At 45.2% G+C, this 17,161-nt stretch overlaps 1 protein-coding gene across 1 annotated transcript in view; it reads left to right on the top strand.

Moving 5' to 3' along the window:
• Positions 1-1,051: 1,051 nt before the first annotated feature.
• LOC311134980 (plasmanylethanolamine desaturase 1) overlaps positions 1,052-17,161 on the top strand; it is a 49,212-nt gene continuing 33,102 nt past the window's right edge. The window contains exons 1-2 of the mRNA XM_084168771.1: positions 1,052-1,111; positions 1,572-1,766. Of these exons, the coding sequence (XP_084024897.1) occupies positions 1,105-1,111; positions 1,572-1,766 (202 nt within the window). The 5' untranslated portion in view covers positions 1,052-1,104. The remainder of the gene's footprint in view (positions 1,112-1,571; positions 1,767-17,161) is intronic.

The raw sequence follows: 17,161 nt of genomic DNA, 5'->3' as shown, positions 1-17,161 counted from the left end.
CGCCATTGATGACTTTCACAAATATGAGGTAGTCAACTGGGTGGGACTTCCTATGGGTTAAGGAATGATCACATAATTTCATCCAGGTCATCAGGAGGGATTGGCCAATGAATTATACTTGTGAGAAAACATGCCATAACTGCAGGTGGCAATAAATCTCCAACCTTGGCTTTATACCTGTTCAAACAACACACTATAGGTGGCAGTATGCAACCTTTCAGTTTGTTTACTAACTCTGAAGTAGTAGAAGAAGAAAATGTACTACTTCAAAATGGAGATGCCTCAATGGCGCTGCCCATGCTCTCACAGTCGCCAAATGGGACAAATACAATGATGCATCCTCTAACTATCTCTATGGCGACTCCTGCCAGCACACACAACAGGTGCAGTTGGATACAATAATTAGGCTACTTTGTCAGAAGCAGCCTAGCCAACAGAAAGTTATCACTATCATGTTGTCCGTTTACTTCATTCAATCTAAGGTAATGTGACAAATTGAAAGATTTAAACTAAGAAAAATATATACTTTTTTACATTTCAACAAGTCTGCATGAGAAAGCCAGATGCTGTGAAGAAGAATTGGCAGCGTAGGCCTATTAAAGAATAGCTCACCATTCCAACAAGCTTCGGTTTTAAAATGTGGAAGGACAATTGAACTAACCTCTATAAAGGAATAGAGAATATGGGACTACGGTGTCATATTTTAATCATTAAAGTTTGTGAAATACCAACAGGTCTTTGTTTTTGTCGTGCACTGTTGAATCGGTGCCATTGGGCGACGGCGTCAATGGCATCACCCGCGTATCAGCTCAAACCACGTGTGTATTCATTCCGCCTATTCTGTTGCAAAACGTTTCTTAAACGGAAGCAAACTGAACGAAACGGGAGCTAGCTGAATTTGTCCAATAGAAACTCTCGTTTTGCTCTGTTTGCTTCCGTTTGGTTCTTAAACAGTACACCGTTTCTGTAATGAATACACCCAATGGTTCACTTCGCTGTTGCGCCAGAACATTAGGGATCCTCAATATTTTACAGCTGAATCTCCGAAGTGATGGAGGAAACGAAAGTGTGAGGCTGTCAGTCACAGACGTAGCCTACGCTCCAATGCCAGGTATTTATCGCAGTGGTTTTGTCATTATCAGACGAAAGATAGGACATTTTTTATACCTATTTAAGTAGTTTCCATAAACAATTGCTTATTGTTTTAGACCTTTTTGATATTAGAATTGATGACTATCCCTACAATCTGGCAAGCATGGAGAGATGCACAAAAGTTTGATACAATAATTAACAGAACATGAAAGCACTGCTCTAAAACGCGCCAGTTATAGGCACACTAGGCTGTTGTCTTTGAATAATGAAATAACTGTTGGATCAATCAGACGAAAGGAACGTAGTACTATAGCCGACGTTATAAGTCTGTTTGTCAGAGGCGGTTCATCCGTATTGTAGTTCCGGGTTTTACTGGGTAGCTCCGGTGCCGAGAGCGTCACAACACCACACTGACAAACATTCCCTAGCAATCAAATAACTGGCTTCGTTTGAAGAAATACATGATTTATGCATTTTAGTTGAAACCAGGGGAATGGAAGGGAGGATCGCGGTGGCAGCGGCAGTACTACTGTCAGAGAGAGAGATTCAACATCAGTCTATGGCAGAGGATGATCCTAACGGGAATGAGCACGGTTCGGCTGCCCGCAGCACGGCGCCTCGTTGGGGACCGCAGCACGCCGGGGCCCGACAACTTGCAACACTGTACTCTCCTGGTAAGACAATGAGTTGGGGAGAATACTTTTTGAATTAATAAAAGACACTAAACCTCAGATTAGGGCTGTCACCTAACCACGCTGCTGATAATTCGCCAAAGCTGTAATAGGCTGTGTATATAGAGAGGATGATAAAAACACCTGTCATTGTTCAGATGAAGTATAGCAAACAATTTATATTAAATAGACAAGTAGTAGATAGCTCTAACAATGGGAATACATGGCCTCAAAGATGACAGGCAGGCGTTAGGAGGCGAGATCAGTTGGGACCATTCTAGCCAATGAGAGGGCAGATACCGCAGATAAAGTAGTTATTTTTTTAAATTGCCGAAATGCCATGTGGTCCACTTATATCAGTGCATTTGTAACAACCTAACCATTACGAAACTTCTATTCGATCAAGTAAGCCTCACGTTTTAAATTAGCAATTATTATTTATTTATTTTTCTGTTCCAAAATCCCAACATCCTTTTAACCTGGCACAGATCACAAGGAATATGGACCTAGCCTCAAAATACCGTGTGTGTTTATGCCGTAATACACATCTATAACTAAATATATCTAATATTTGAATTCTGTCATAGGCTTGTTTATTCTATACAGACTTTAGAGCTGTAAAATGCATGTCACTGATTTTGTGCTTTTCCAGAAGTGGGGCTTAGAGGAGAGCACTCTGTCTTGTTTCTGCACACTATGGACAGTTGAGATCAGTTGGACAGTGCAGGGATCAGTACGAACATGAAAGCCTAAAAACGTAGGGGAGCTTTACTGAGAAAATAAAACTATAGTCCAGCTCTATGCTTGTCCTGGACTGTGATTCCTTGTGTTTAGGGAGTTTTTACATCTATTGAAACAGTGTGTCAGACATATGCTGCTGCTACTGGCACATGTTGTTAATTACTGTACTGTATACTTGTGTGTAGAGGGATGGAGGGGAGAGTGCATGGTTAATGTAGTAATGTATGTTCTTGGTAATGGGGGATTGGAGAGGGCCTTGCGTTTTCTTTCGGCCAGATGTGAAACTGGTTCTCACACCAGTTTATAACTAATCTGTTACTCTGCTTAGTATAATAATACTAATAATAATACTACATGGGACTTATATAGCACTTTTCAAGGACCCAAAGTCCCTTTACAATCATAAACAACAAAACAGGAGTCAAAACATCAGACTAAACAAAACATAAATAAAGATAGGGGTGGGCTCAAAGAAGGGAAAGAGTGTGATGTATCAGTGTATGGGGAAGGTAGAGTTGGGATTTGGATACAAACCTGGTTTAGGGTAAGGGGCAGGATTGGGGTTAGGATAGTAGTGTGAGGCCTCCCGATTGGCGCAGTGGTCTAAGGCTCTGCATCGCAGTGCTAGCTGTGCCACTAGAGATCCTGGCTCTGTCGCAGCTGGCCGTGACCGGGAGACCCATGGGGCGGCGCACAATTGGCCCACCGTCGTCCAGGTTAGGGGAGGGTTTGGCCGGCAGGGGTATTCTTGTCCCATCGCGCACTAGTGACTCCTGTGGCGGGCTGACACATTGGTGCGGCTGGCTTCCGGATTAAGCGGGGATTGTGTCAAGAAGCAGTGCGGCTCGGCTGGGTTGTGTTTCGGAGGATGCACGGCTCTCGACCTTCGCCTCTCCCGAGTCCGTACGGGGGTTGCAGCAATGGGACAAGACTGTAACTACCAAATGGATACCATGAAATTGGGGTTAAAAATTTGTAAAATAAATAAAAAACAACAAAAAGGATAGGAGTGTGAGAGGGAAGTGGACAGCTATTAGCGTGTGATATTAGACCACACATTGGCCTGGAAGTAACACACAACCAAATCTCAGGACCCTACATCATCACAACTGTTCACAAGAACACCCATTCCATTACATGAACTCCTCTAATGGTATCTAAGAGGTTGCTTACTGTATCTGTCTGTAGAGTTAATGGACTGACAGGTCTCATCGTTGACAGATGTTACTGTTACAGCACAGTGACAAAAGGGACATGATCTTGTAAAACCAGAGTTGCATGTTTGAGTCTTTGAGTCTCTGATTATGGATAACTATTCTAAGAGGATTCCCCATACATTTGGGGTCCTAGTTTATCCAAGTCACTAAATGGCTGGGGGTTTAGTGGGCCATATGGGCAATTCCATGGTAACGGAATTACACTGAGGCTCAGATTTTTCATTTGAAAATGTATACCAAACAAAAAACATTGACTTCAAAGTTTAACAAACCATAGAACTCTATGCACAAGGACTGAGGGAGATTTTACCATCATTCTGTTACCAAACTTTACATCTACAGTTTTTCCAGTTTTTTTAAATTGTGTAAATTGTTCAAAGTAGTCATTGTATGGTTTCTTAAACTTTGTAATCAATGGTTATTGTTTGGCATACATTTTAAAGTGAAAAATTAAATCGAGTCTCATTGTAATTCCGTTACGGGGAATTGCCAATATACAGTGGTCCAGAGAGACACAAAGTGAGAGAGAGTCTGGGACAGCAGTAGTAGGAGAAGAGGTATGCCAGGGATTCATGGTCCATGGCAGCAGCCGTGTTGAGGAGTGGTTGGAATGAGAGGGCTGTGTTTGTGGACATGTTGAGGCTTAGCGGCAGGACTGGATTGATGAGGCTTTGGTCTGCTCAATGGAGGCTAAGGCTCATTACAGTAACCCCAGGACAGGCAAACAGCTGGACGTATCTCTCTGCCATATGTCTGTGTGTCATGCACGGCTGACTGCTCTTTGCGCTTTTTATCCCACTTTACGGATTTAACTGGAAGTAAACAGGATTTCCGCCTGCTTTCTGTTTTCCTGATTACTTTTACCAGCCGTCTTGGTCTGGTCTCAAAGCCACTGGTTTCGTGTGTGTCCTCACATTACTCTTCAATATCTACTTTCCTTGGCTGTAAGCGATCTAGACTGTGGTTGTAATCTTTCTCCCCACTTGTCCACATCTCAGGCCTGTTCCTGTGACTCTTATTCAACAGCTTCCATTTATAGATAGAACGGTGTGGTTACCATCAGAGAGGCAGCCACAGTGTTTTGCCGCTTCTGTTGTTTTTAGCTTCAGTGTTCATAGTGTACATACTGTATGTGGATTGTGTAAATTCTGTGTTTATATCCAATATTTTGCCTGTATACTCTATTGTCTGTGTATTCTGTTTATTGTGGCAGCACCATTTCACTGAGTCAAATTCCTGTACATGCAAATAAAGGCGATTCTGATTGTGAGCAACTTTACAGTGCCTTCGGAAAGTATTTAGACCCCTTGACTTTTTCCACATTTTGTTACGTTACAGCCTTATTCTAAAATAGATTAAATAAATTGAAAATCTCAAATGACAAAGCGAAAACGTATGTAAACGTATGTAAATAAATACCTTATTTACATAAGTATTCAGACCCTTTGCTATGAGACTCGAAATTGAGCTCAGGTGCATCCTGTTTCCATTGATCATCCTTAAGATGTTTCTACAACTTGATTGTCCACCTGTCCACCTGTGGTAAATTCAATTGTTTGGACATGATATGGAAAGGCACCCACTCGTCTATATAAGGTCCCACAGTTGACAGTGCAGGTCAGAGCAAAAACCAAGCCATGAGGTCGAAGGAATTGTCCGTAGAGCTCCGAGACATGATTTTGTCGAGGCACAGATCTGGGGAAGGGTACCAAAACATTTCTGCAGCATTGAAGGTCCCCAAGAACACAGTGGCCTCCATCATTCTTAAATGGAAGAAGTTTGGAACCACCAAGACTCTTCCTATAGCTGGACGCCCGGCCAAACTGAGCAATCGGGGGAGAAGGGCCTTGGTCAGGGAGGTGACCAAGAACCCGATGGTCACTCTGACAGTGCTCTAGAGTTCCTCTGTGGAGATGGGAGAACCTTCCAGAAGGACAACCATCTCTGCAGCACTCCACCAATCAGGCCTTTATGGTAGAGTGGCCAGACGGAAGCCACTCCTCAGTAAAAGGCACATGACAACCCGCTTGGAGTTTGCCAAAAGGCACCTAAAGACTCTCAGACCATGAGAAACAAGATTCTCTGGTCTGATGAAACCAAGATTGAACTCTTTGGCTTGAATGCCCAGCGTCACGTCTGGAGGAAACCTGGAACTATCCCTACGGTGAAGGATGGTGGTGGCAGCATCATGCTGTGGGGATGTTTTTCAGCGGCAGGGACTGGGAGACTAGTCAGGATCGAGACAAAGATGAACGGAGCAAAGTACAGAGAGATTCTTGATGAAAACCTGCTCCAGACCGCTCAGGACCTCAGACTGGGGCGAAGGTTCACGTTCCAACAGGACAACGACCCTAAGCACACAGCCAAGACAACGCAGGAGTAGCTTTGGGACAAGTCTCTGAATGTCCTTGAGTGGCCCAGCCAGAGCCCGGACTTGAACCCGATCGAACATCTCTGGAGAGACCTGGAAATAGCTGTGCAGCAATGCTCCCCATCCAACTTGACAGAGCTTGAGAGGATCTGCAGAAAAGAATAGGAGAAACTCCCCAAATACAGGTGTGCCAAGCTTGTAGCGTCATACCCAAAAATACTCTATCCTGTAATCACTGCCAAAGGTGCTTCAACTAAGTACTGAGTAAAGGGTCTGAATACTTATGTAAATGTGATATTTCAGTTTTTTTCTTTTTATAAATTAGCAAAGATTTCTAAAAAGTACATCAGGAGACGTGGAGGAGGCCGTAGGGGGGCAACAACCCAGCAGCAGGACCGCTACCTCCGCCTTTGTGCAAGGAGGAGCAGGAGGAGCACTGCCAGAGCCCTGCAAAATGACCTCCAGCAGGCCACAAATGTGCATGTGTCTGCTCAAACGGTCAGAAACAGACTCCATGAGGGTGGTATGAGGGCCCGACGTCCACAGGTGGGGGTTGTGCTTACAGCCCAACACCGTGCAGGACGTTTGGCATTTGCCAGAGAACACCAAGATTGGCAAATTTGCCACTGGCGCCCTGTGCTCTTCACAGATGAAAGCAGGTTCACACTGAGCACATGTGACAGACGTGACAGAGTCTGGAGACGCCGTGGAGAACGTTCTGCTGCCTGCAACATCCTCCAGCATGACCGGTTTGGCGGTGGGTCAGTCATGGTGTGGGGTGGCATTTCTTTGGGGGGCCGCACAGCCCTCCATGTGCTCGCCAGAGGTAGCCTGACTGCCATTAGGTACCGAGATGAGATCCTCAGACCCCTTGTGAGACCATATGCTGGTGCGGTTGGCCCTGGGTTCCTCCTAATGCAAGACAATGCTAGACCTCATGTGGCTGGAGTGTGTCAGCAGTTCCTGCAAGAGGAAGGCATTGATGCTATGGACCGCCCGTTCCCCAGACCTGAATCCAATTGAGCACATCTGGGACATCATGTCTCGCTCCATCCACCAACGCCACGTTGCACCACAGACTGTCCAGGAGTTGGCGGATGCTTTAGTCCAGGTCTGGGAGGAGATCCCTCAGGAAACCATCCGCCACCTCATCAGGAGCATGCCCAGGCGTTGTAGGGAGGTCATACAGGCACGTGGAGGCCACACACACACTACTGAGCCTCATTTTGACTTGTTTTAAGGACATTACATCAAAGTTGGATCAGCCTGTAGTGTGGTTTTCCACTTTAATTTTGAGTGTGACTCCAAATCCAGACCTCCATGGGTTGATACATTTGATTTCCATTGATAATTTTTGTGTGATTTTGTTGTCAGCACATTCAACTATGTAAAGAAAAAAGTATTTAATAAGATTATTTCATTCATTCAGATCTAGGATGTGTTATTTTAGTGTTCCCTTTATTTTTTTGAGCAGTGTATGTCTAGTGAGATCTATCTCTTTACATTAAGTTTTAATGTCACATGCACAAGTACAGTGAAATGCCTTTCTTGCAAACTCAAAACCCAACAATGCAATAATCAATAACAATATAATACGAGAAATAATAAATATGAAGAACACAGTAAGTAAGGAAGCATACTATATACAGGGTCCGTTCCAATACCATATTTACAATGTGCAGGGATACTGGAGTGATGGAAGTAGATATGTATAGGGGTAAGGTGACTAGGCATCAGGATATAAGATAAACAGAGTAGCAGCAGCGTGTATGTGAGTGGTTGTGCTTGTGTGTAGAGTCAGTATAAATGTACAGTTAAAGTCGTAAGTTTACATACACTTAGGTTGGAGTCATTCAAACTCGTTTTTCAACCACTCCACAAATTTCTTGTTAACAAACTATAGTTTTGGCAAGTCGGTTAGGACATCTACTTTGTGCATGACACAAGTAATTTTTCCAACAATTGTTTACAGACAAATTATTTCACTTATAATTCACTGTATCACAATTCCAGTGGGTCAGAAGTTTACATACACTAAGTTGACGGTGCCTTTAAACAGCTTGGAAAATTCCAGAAAATAATGTAATGGCTTTAGAAGATTCTGATAGGCTAATTGACATCATTTGAGTCAATTGGAGGTGTACCTGTGGATGTATTTCAAAGCCTACCTTCAAACTCAGTGCCTCTTTGCTTGACATCATGGGAAAATCAAAAGAAATCAGAAAAATAATTGTAGACCTCCACAAGTCTGGTTCATCCTTGGGATCAATTTCCAAATGCCATCTGTACAAACAATAGTACGCAAGTATGAACACCATGGGACCACGCAGCCGTTATACGGCTCAGGAAGGAGACGCGTTCTGTCTCCTAAAGATGAACGTACTTTGGTGCGAAAAGTGTAAATCAATCCCAGAACAACAGCAAAGGACCTTGTGAAGATGCTGGAGGAAACAGGTACAAAAGTATCTATATCCACAGTAAGACGAGTGCTATAGAAGAAGCCACTGCTCCAAAACCGCCATAAAAAAGCTTGGTTGCAAATGGGTCTTTCAAATGGACAATGACCCCAAGCATACTTCCAAAGTTGTGGTAAAATGGCTTAAGGACAACAAAGTCAAGGTATTGGAGTGGCCATCACAAAGCCCTGACCTCAATCCTATAGAACATTTGTGGGCAGAACTGAAAAAGTGTGTGTGAGCAAGGAGGCCTACAAACCTGACTTAGTTACACTAGCTCTGTCAGGAGGAATGGGCCAAAATTCACCCAACTTGTGGAAGGATAACCCGAAACGTTTGACCCAAGTTAAACAAGTTAAAGGCAATGCTACCAAATACTTATTGAGTTTATGTAAACTTCTGACCAACTGGGAATGTGATGAAAGAAATAAAAGCTCTCTCTACCTAAGACAGGGAATTTTTACTAGGATTAAATGTCAGGAATTGTGAAAAACTGAGTTTAAATGTATTTGGCTAAGGTGTATGTAAACTTCCGACTTCAAATGTATGTGCATATTATGTGTGAGTGAGCAGATGATGGAGTACGTGTGTAGGGCCCTGTGAATGTGCAAAAATAGGTCAATGAGGATACAAGGTTAACTCAGATAGATAGTCTGTGTAACTATTTTATCTATTTATCTTATTGCTTGGGGATAGTAGCTGGTCGAGCCTGTTGGTGCCATACTTGATGCACCGGTCCCACTTGCCGTGTGGAAGCAGAGAGAATAGTCTATGGCTTGGGTGGTTTGAAGTCTTTAACAATTTTCGGGCCTTCCTACCACACCACCTGATATAGATGTCCTGGATGGCAGGGAGCTCGGCCCCAGTGATGTACTGGGCTGTCCGTACCACCCTCTGAAGCGCCATGCGATCGAGAGCGGTACTATTGCCATACCAGGCAGTGGTGCAGCCAGTCAAAATGTTCTCAATGGTACAGCTGTATAACTTTTTGAGGATTTGAGGGCCCATGCCAAACATTTTCAACCTCCTGAGGGGGAAGAGGTGCTGTCGCGCCTTCTTCACGACTGTACGCGTGTGTTTGCACCATTTAAAGTCTTTAGTGATTTGGACACAGAGGAACTTGAAGCTCTCGACCTGCTCTACTGTGGCCCCGTCGATGTGGATGGGGGCGTGCTCATCCCCCAGTTTCCTGTAGTCCACGATCAGCTCCTTGGTCTTACTGACGTTGAGGGAGAGGTTGTTGTTCTTGCACCACACTGCCAGGTCACTGACCTCCTCCCTTTAGGCTGACTCATTGTTGCCTTTGAGCAGGTCTACCACCGTTGTGTCGTCAGCAAACTTGATGATGGGGTTGGAGTCGTGCGTGGCCACACAGTCATTGGTGAACAGGGAGTACAGGAGGGGACTAAGCACACACCCCTGTGGAGCCCCTGTGTTGGGTCAGCGTGGCAGAGGTGATGTTGCCTACCCTCACCACCTGGGGTCGGCCCGTCAGGAAGTCCAGGATCCAGTTGCAGAGGGAGGTGTTCAGATCCAGAGTCCTAAGCTTGGTGATGAGCTTGTAGGGGACAATGGTGTTGAACGCTGAGCTGTAGTCAATGAACAGCATTCTCACATGGGTATTCCTCTTTTCTAGGTGGGTGAGGGCAGTGTGGAGAGAAATTGAGATTGCGTCATCTATGGATCTGTTGGGGCGGTATGCAAATGGAGTGGGTCTAGGGTGTCTGGGATGGTGGCGTTGATGTGTGCCATAACCAGCCTCTCCAAGCACTTCATGATTACATAAGTGAGTGCTACAGGCCGGTAGTCATTGTGGCATGACGCCTTAGAGTTCTTGGGGACAGGAATGATGGTGGTCATCTTAAAACGTGGGAATTACAGACAGGGACAAGGAGAAGTTGAAAATTACTGTGAGTCTGCCTGCCAGCTGTTCTGCGCATGCTCTGAGAATGCTCCTTGGAATACCATTGGGTCCCGCGGCCTTGCGGGTGTTGACCTGATTTAAATACCTTTTTCACATCGCCCTCGGAGAGCGAGATCACCCAATCCTCTGGGTCGGTGACTGCGCTCACACCCGGCACAATGTTGTTGTTGTCAAAGCGTGCATAAAATGTATTGAGTTCGTCTGGTAGAGAGGCATCGTTGGGCAGATCACGGTTGGGTCTTCCTTTGTATACCATTAGCCTTGGATGTGGTGTGGCCAAAGCTATACAGGAGCTTTTCATCCAAACCATATTGCACATAGTGTTGTACACTTGATTAATGCAATGATTCAATTTGGCTAACCGAGCAAACATTCTGTCAACTGGTATTAAAGTAATTAAGGTAATTATTGCAGGGATGTGGTGTGGGAGAGCAGCTGTCTTTACACTGTACCACTGTGGGGGGTATGTGATGTAGATGTATCCCATACTACCTCCGGAGGTAGTGTGGGAGATATTTCGGAAAGAGATATTTAAGCAATAAGGCCCAAGGGGGTGTGGTATATGGCCAATATACCACGGCTAAGGGCTGTTCTTAAGCACGACGCAACGCGGAGTGCCTGGATACAGCCCTTAGCCGTGGTATATTGTCCATATTCCACAAACACCCGAGGTGCCTTATTGCTATTATAAACTGGTTACCAACATCATTAGAGCATTAAAAGTAAATGTTTTGTCATGCAAATCAGCATTCAGGGCTCGAACCACCCAGTTTATAATTGAATCTAGATCCATCTCTTTACATTACACAAGTATCTCTCCTGGACCTAGTTTGGGTTGTCAAAAGTAGTGTAGTGTAAAGAGGCCCAGATAGGAGGCTGCTCTGCAGTTACACAATGGATTGGGTCAGGTTCACATGATTAAGACTTAGGACTGAGCTATTGGTCGTTCTGTGATTTACTAACACAGCCACTCTCTCATGAGTGGTTATTACCATGGTTTTATTGAGTCATCCACCCACGTAGGTTATGTACACTGAGTGTACAAAACATTAAGAACACCTTCCTAATATTGAGTTGCCCCCCCCCCTTTTCCCTCAGAACAGCCTCAATTCGTTGGGGCATGGACTCTACAGGGTGTAGAAAGCGTTCCACAGGGATGCTGGCCTGTGTTGACTCCAATGCTTCCCAAAGTTGTGTCAAGTTGGCTGGATGTCATTTGGGTGGTGGACTTCTTGATACACGCAGGAAACTGTTGAGTGTGAAAAACCCAGCAGTGTTGCAGTTCTTGACACTCAAACTGGTGCCCTGTTCAAAGGCACTTAAATATTTTGTCTTTCCCATTCACCCTCTGAATGGCACACATACACAATCCATGTCTCAATTGTCTGAAGGCTTACAAATCCTTATTTAACCTGTCTCCTCCCCTTCATCTACACTGATTTGAAGTGGATTTAACAAGTGACATCAATAAGGGATCATAGCTTTCACCTGGATTCACCTGATCAGTCAGTTGTGGAAAGAGCAGGTGTTCTTAATGTTTTTACACTGTGTATACTTATTTAGCTCACTTATCCACTGCATATTGTATTTTCATATTTGAATGTCAGACACTCAATACATTGATCTTCAGACAAAAGTATTGTTAGTGTAGTACCTATTCTTATCTCTTACATGTTTTAGTGTAACATACAGTTAGAAGATCAGTTTGTTAGATAGACCACATTGGGCCTCTTTACATTAAACTACTTTGACGACACAAACTAGGTCCAGGAGAGATCCTTGTGTAGTGTAAAGAGATGGATCTAGATTCAGATCTCTCTTTTAAGTAAACGTGATGGCCTCTGGTTCTGTGTCCTATCTATCATTTAGCTATAATTTAACGGACCTTCTGTAAAGGTGAGTAAATGTTATATCAGCTTACTGTCCTTCAGGGCAGCTTGTCCACATGCAGTTGGCCTCTGGACTTTGGAGGAAGATCCGCCGGCCCGAGCCAGTGAAGAAAAGTACACCTCAGTCTTATTTTCACTTTGGAACTAGGCATCATCAGTCAGTTGTATGTCAGTGTGTTCCACAGTATTTCTACAGGACCTTTGTTACCAAAACAACATCAGAAATGTATCTTATCAAGGATTTACGAAGGTGGCCTGAGGTGACTTGGATTTCATAAAGATAAAATACAAGAGTTCTTGCTACAGCAGTGAAGACCTCTGTTTGTGAAGCACATACACACTTATTTTGACCTCTTTTAAAATACTCTGACTTAAACCCTGTAGACAGCTGTGAGCCAGATACAAAGAGAGGAAGAGTAGTATAAAGCTGTGGAGTGTGTTATCAAGTGTCTCTCCACAAGTTGGCATCAGGCATTGGGTTTGTGTTGCAGCTCAGGAGTCAGAACTCCCAGGCTGCTCTACAGCATTACACCTGACACTGCCTGCCCACGTCAGTCTGACTGAACACAACCCCATGCCAACCTGACACACAGAACCTTACACTAGCCCTACCCAGCCCAGCAATACAGAACCTTACACTAGCCCTACCCAGCCCAGCAATACAGAACCTTACACTAGCCCTACCCAGCCCAGCAATACAGAACCTTACACTAGCCCTACCCAGCCCAGCAACACAGAACCTTACACTAGCCCTACCCAGCCCAGCAATACAGAACCTTACACTAGCCCTACCCAGCCCAGCAATACAGAACCTTACACTAGCCCTACCCAGCCCAGCAATACAGAACCTTACACTAGCCCTACCCAGCCCAGCAATACAGAACCTTACACTAGCCCTACCCAGCCCAGCAATACAGAACCTTACACTAGCCCTACCCAGCCCAGCAATACAGAACCTTACACTAGCCCTACCCAGCCCAGCAACACAGAACCTTACACTAGCCCTACCCAGCCCAGCAATACAGAACCTTACACTAGCCCTACCCAGCCCAGCAATACAGAACCTTACACTAGCCCTACCCAGCCCAGCAATACAGAACCTTACACTAGCCCTACCCAGCCCAGCAATACAGAACCTTACACTAGCCCTACCCAGCCCAGCAATACAGAACCTTACACTAGCCCTACCCAGCCCAGCAATACAGAACCTTACACTAGCCCTACCCAGCCCAGCAATACAGAACCTTACACTAGCCCTACCCAGCCCAGCAATACAGAACCTTACACTAGCCCTACCCAGCCCAGCAATACAGAACCTTACACTAGCCCTACCCAGCCCAGCAATACAGAACCTTACACTAGCCCTACCCAGCCCAGCAATACAGAACCTTACACTAGCCCTACCCAGCCCAGCAATACAGAACCTTACACTAGCCCTACCCAGCCCAGCAATACAGAACCTTACACTAGCCCTACCCAGCCCAGCAATACAGAACCTTACACTAGCCCTACCCAGCCCAGCAATACAGAACCTTACACTAGCCCTACCCAGCCCAGCAATACAGAACCTTACAAATAATATCTTTATTAATCCCACAGCACCCCTCCTTGACCCCTCGCCCCAACTAAAAACAAACACTCTCACTTGACACTAGCGCTGACTTTGCTTATAACTACTTTATTGAGGAAAATGTACTTACAATGACTGAGATATGTGGTTGTCCCACCTAGCTATCTTAAGATGAATGCACTAACTGTAAGTCGCTCTGGATAAGAGCATCTGTTAAATGACTAAAATGTCAAATGTAAATGTACGCTCAAACCAGCCAGCCCAGCAACACAGAACCTTACACCGCCCCAGCCCAGCAACAGAGCAGAGCCCACTAGCCCAGTACTGCCCCCTGTCTGCCAGCAGTGTTTCTTCACACCCAAAGCTCCTCCCTCCACCTCAGTCACCTCCATTAGAGAAGTGAACCTGCTGTACTCTGGCAGAGGGCTGAATCATTGAAGCCCCTCACTAGACCCCCTCTGCCAGGCTCACCCCACCCCAGGGGTCGAAAGCCGGCTCTGGACTCCTGGCCCCAGGGTCACGGGGTCGCGGCTTCAAGACCAGGCTGAGAGCGGAGCTCAGTGCGCTGGCCTCGACTCACCTGTGCTCTGTGTCTGACCCGGGTCGACCTGGGCCAGCCTGGGCCTCTGGACCGCCCCAGGTAGTGAGCAGAATACAGGAGACGTGCATTAAACAAGAGCAAGCCATTTGTTAGACGCTGTGTGTGCTACTGTAAACCTGACTGCATTACACGCCTTCCTGCATGTGCGCTGCAGAGAGAGAGAGAGAGAGAGAGCGAGGCAGGCAGGTAGGCTACCTGCCATTGCCCCTGCTGAGCTCTTCAATTATACACCCCCCAGGGCAGCTAAATACATTAGGCTGGATGCACAGTTTCAAACACACACGTTCTGCCCAAGTAGATTAGGACAAAGCCTGTGATTAATATTTGATAGAACTCTCCTTCTGTATCTTCTGGTGACTTTGCTATAGTGAGGATGTAGGCAGTGGGAAACTGGTCTAATTACTGTTATTAAACTGAATATTTTCCTCCCAAGGAGTTAGTCAATCAGTGTAGAGCTGAACTTGGAAATGGGTTGGGGGAACATTTACATTTTTAAAGCTCAGTCTACTCAGATACACTACATGGCCAAAGGTATGTGGACACTGCTCGTTGAACATCTCATTCCAAAATCATGGGCATTAATATGGAGTTGGTCCCCCCTTTGGTGCTATAACAGCCTCCACTCTTCGGGAAGGCTTTCCACTAGATGTTGGAAAATTGCTGCGGGGACTTGATTCCACTGCTCTAGAGTCCAATGGCGGCGAGCTTTACACCACTCCATCCGAAGCTTGGCATTGTGCATGTTGATCTTAGGCTTGTGTGCGGCTTCTCAGCCATGAAAACACATTTCATGAAGATCCCGACTAACAGTTCTTGTGCTGACGTTGCTTTCAGAGGCAGTTTGGAACTCGGTAGTGAGTGATGCAACCGAGGACAGACGATTTTTCGCGCTACACGCTTCAGCACTAGGCAGTCCCGTTCTGTGAGCTTGTGTGGCCTACCACTTTGCGGCTGAGCTGTTGTTGCTCCTAGATGTTTCCACTTCACAATAACAGCACTTACAGTTGACTGGGGCAGCTCTAGCAGGGCAGAAATTTGATGAACTGACTTGTTGGAAAGGTGGCATCCTATGACGGTGCCACGTTGAAAGTCACTGAGCTCTTCAGTACGGGCCATTCTACTGCCAGTGTTTGTCTATGGAGATTGCATGGCTGTGCTCGATTTTATACACCTGTCAGCAACGGGTGTGGCTGAAATAGCAGAATCCACTGATTTGAAGGGGTGTCCACATACTTTAGTGTACTTCATAGATTTATTGTTAATGTCAATGCAGACTTAAAGTGGAAATGACAGCATTTTAGCAACATAAAATAGTTTAAGAATATGTTCATATACACCCCCAGGAATAACATCCTGACAAGCGAGCACTTAGATATGGTCATTTGCACGTTTTCATCAATCAGGTCCTAACCTGTTAGGGGTTGATTGACACCGTGTGATACACTGGTCCTAACCTGTTAGGGGTTGATTGACACCGCGGCAGTGTGTGATACACTGGTCCTGACCTGTTAGGGGTTGATTGACACCGCGGCAGTGTGTGATACACTGGTCCTGACCTGGAATTAAGTATACTAAGGCATTTGTGAACATTCTATAACAATATAGAGTGGAAAAGCAGCCGTGCATTTGGACAATTAATAGACACTGCAGTAAATAAAACCTATTAAAAAGTCTCCTTCAGGACCAGAGTCTATGCAGACCGGTGCACCATAGCCAATCAGAGCTACAGTAGGCCTTTATGCAAACAAGCCATTTGCCACACAAGCCTGCCATAAATCACTTTGAACTGGACTACACCTGACTGGATTTTGGCAAATAGGTCAATACCACGGGAGTCCTCTTACATTTGGGAACTTTACAGTCCTATTGATCAAACAACCATGAAAAGGTAGGCTCTCTCTCCCTCAGTTATGCACATCAACAACAAAATCAACAACTAATGCTAGCCAGAGCTAGATGAGCTAAAATCTAACGAAGGAACGTTAGATAAACCTCTCAAACTTTTTCAGCTAGTTGGCCGTCAAAATTGCACTGATAAACGATGGGGAATTGTAGCCTACTCGTCCTTCTGAAGCTTGCCTGCCAATGGCTAGCTAGCTAGCAAGCTACTTCCAGACACAAATGAGAGAACACCTCACTCTGACCATTTTACTCGCCCTAGCAGAGCTGGTTAGCTAGGCTGTTTACATGTTATCTAGAGTGTTCGTGACTAACTTACTTTTTTTGCCTACGTTTACTGACACCGATCATATTCAGCGGGTGTTGCCCATTCGTAAATTAATCAGTTATTCTGCGCTCTGGCACACTCAGACGAGAGTGCTCTGAAATCGGAGTAGATAGCCAGAGTGAATTTTCGAACGCAAGAGATATGCTAACTGGATACTGTAACAGTCGTTCAAGTTCTTGCTAGCTAACCAAATGACACCTGCATCTCTAGCTGTGTATAGCCACTGACAACGATACGAGGGGAAAAAGTCTGTCACTCACCCACTTATCCAATGACATGACATCCTCCTAGCAGCTAGCTAGCTAGCTAGCTATCTAGCTAGTTTGATTGTATTGACATTCCCAGCCTTAGTCACATTCATCCGTTTTTTGTACAAAATATTTAGTCATTGAAATTGAAACA

Source organism: Coregonus lavaretus (assembly GCF_964263955.1).
Source record: "Coregonus lavaretus genome assembly, chromosome: 9".
NCBI lineage: Eukaryota > Metazoa > Chordata > Actinopteri > Salmoniformes > Salmonidae > Coregonus > Coregonus lavaretus.
This window is presented reverse-complemented; position numbering and strand designations above follow the sequence as displayed.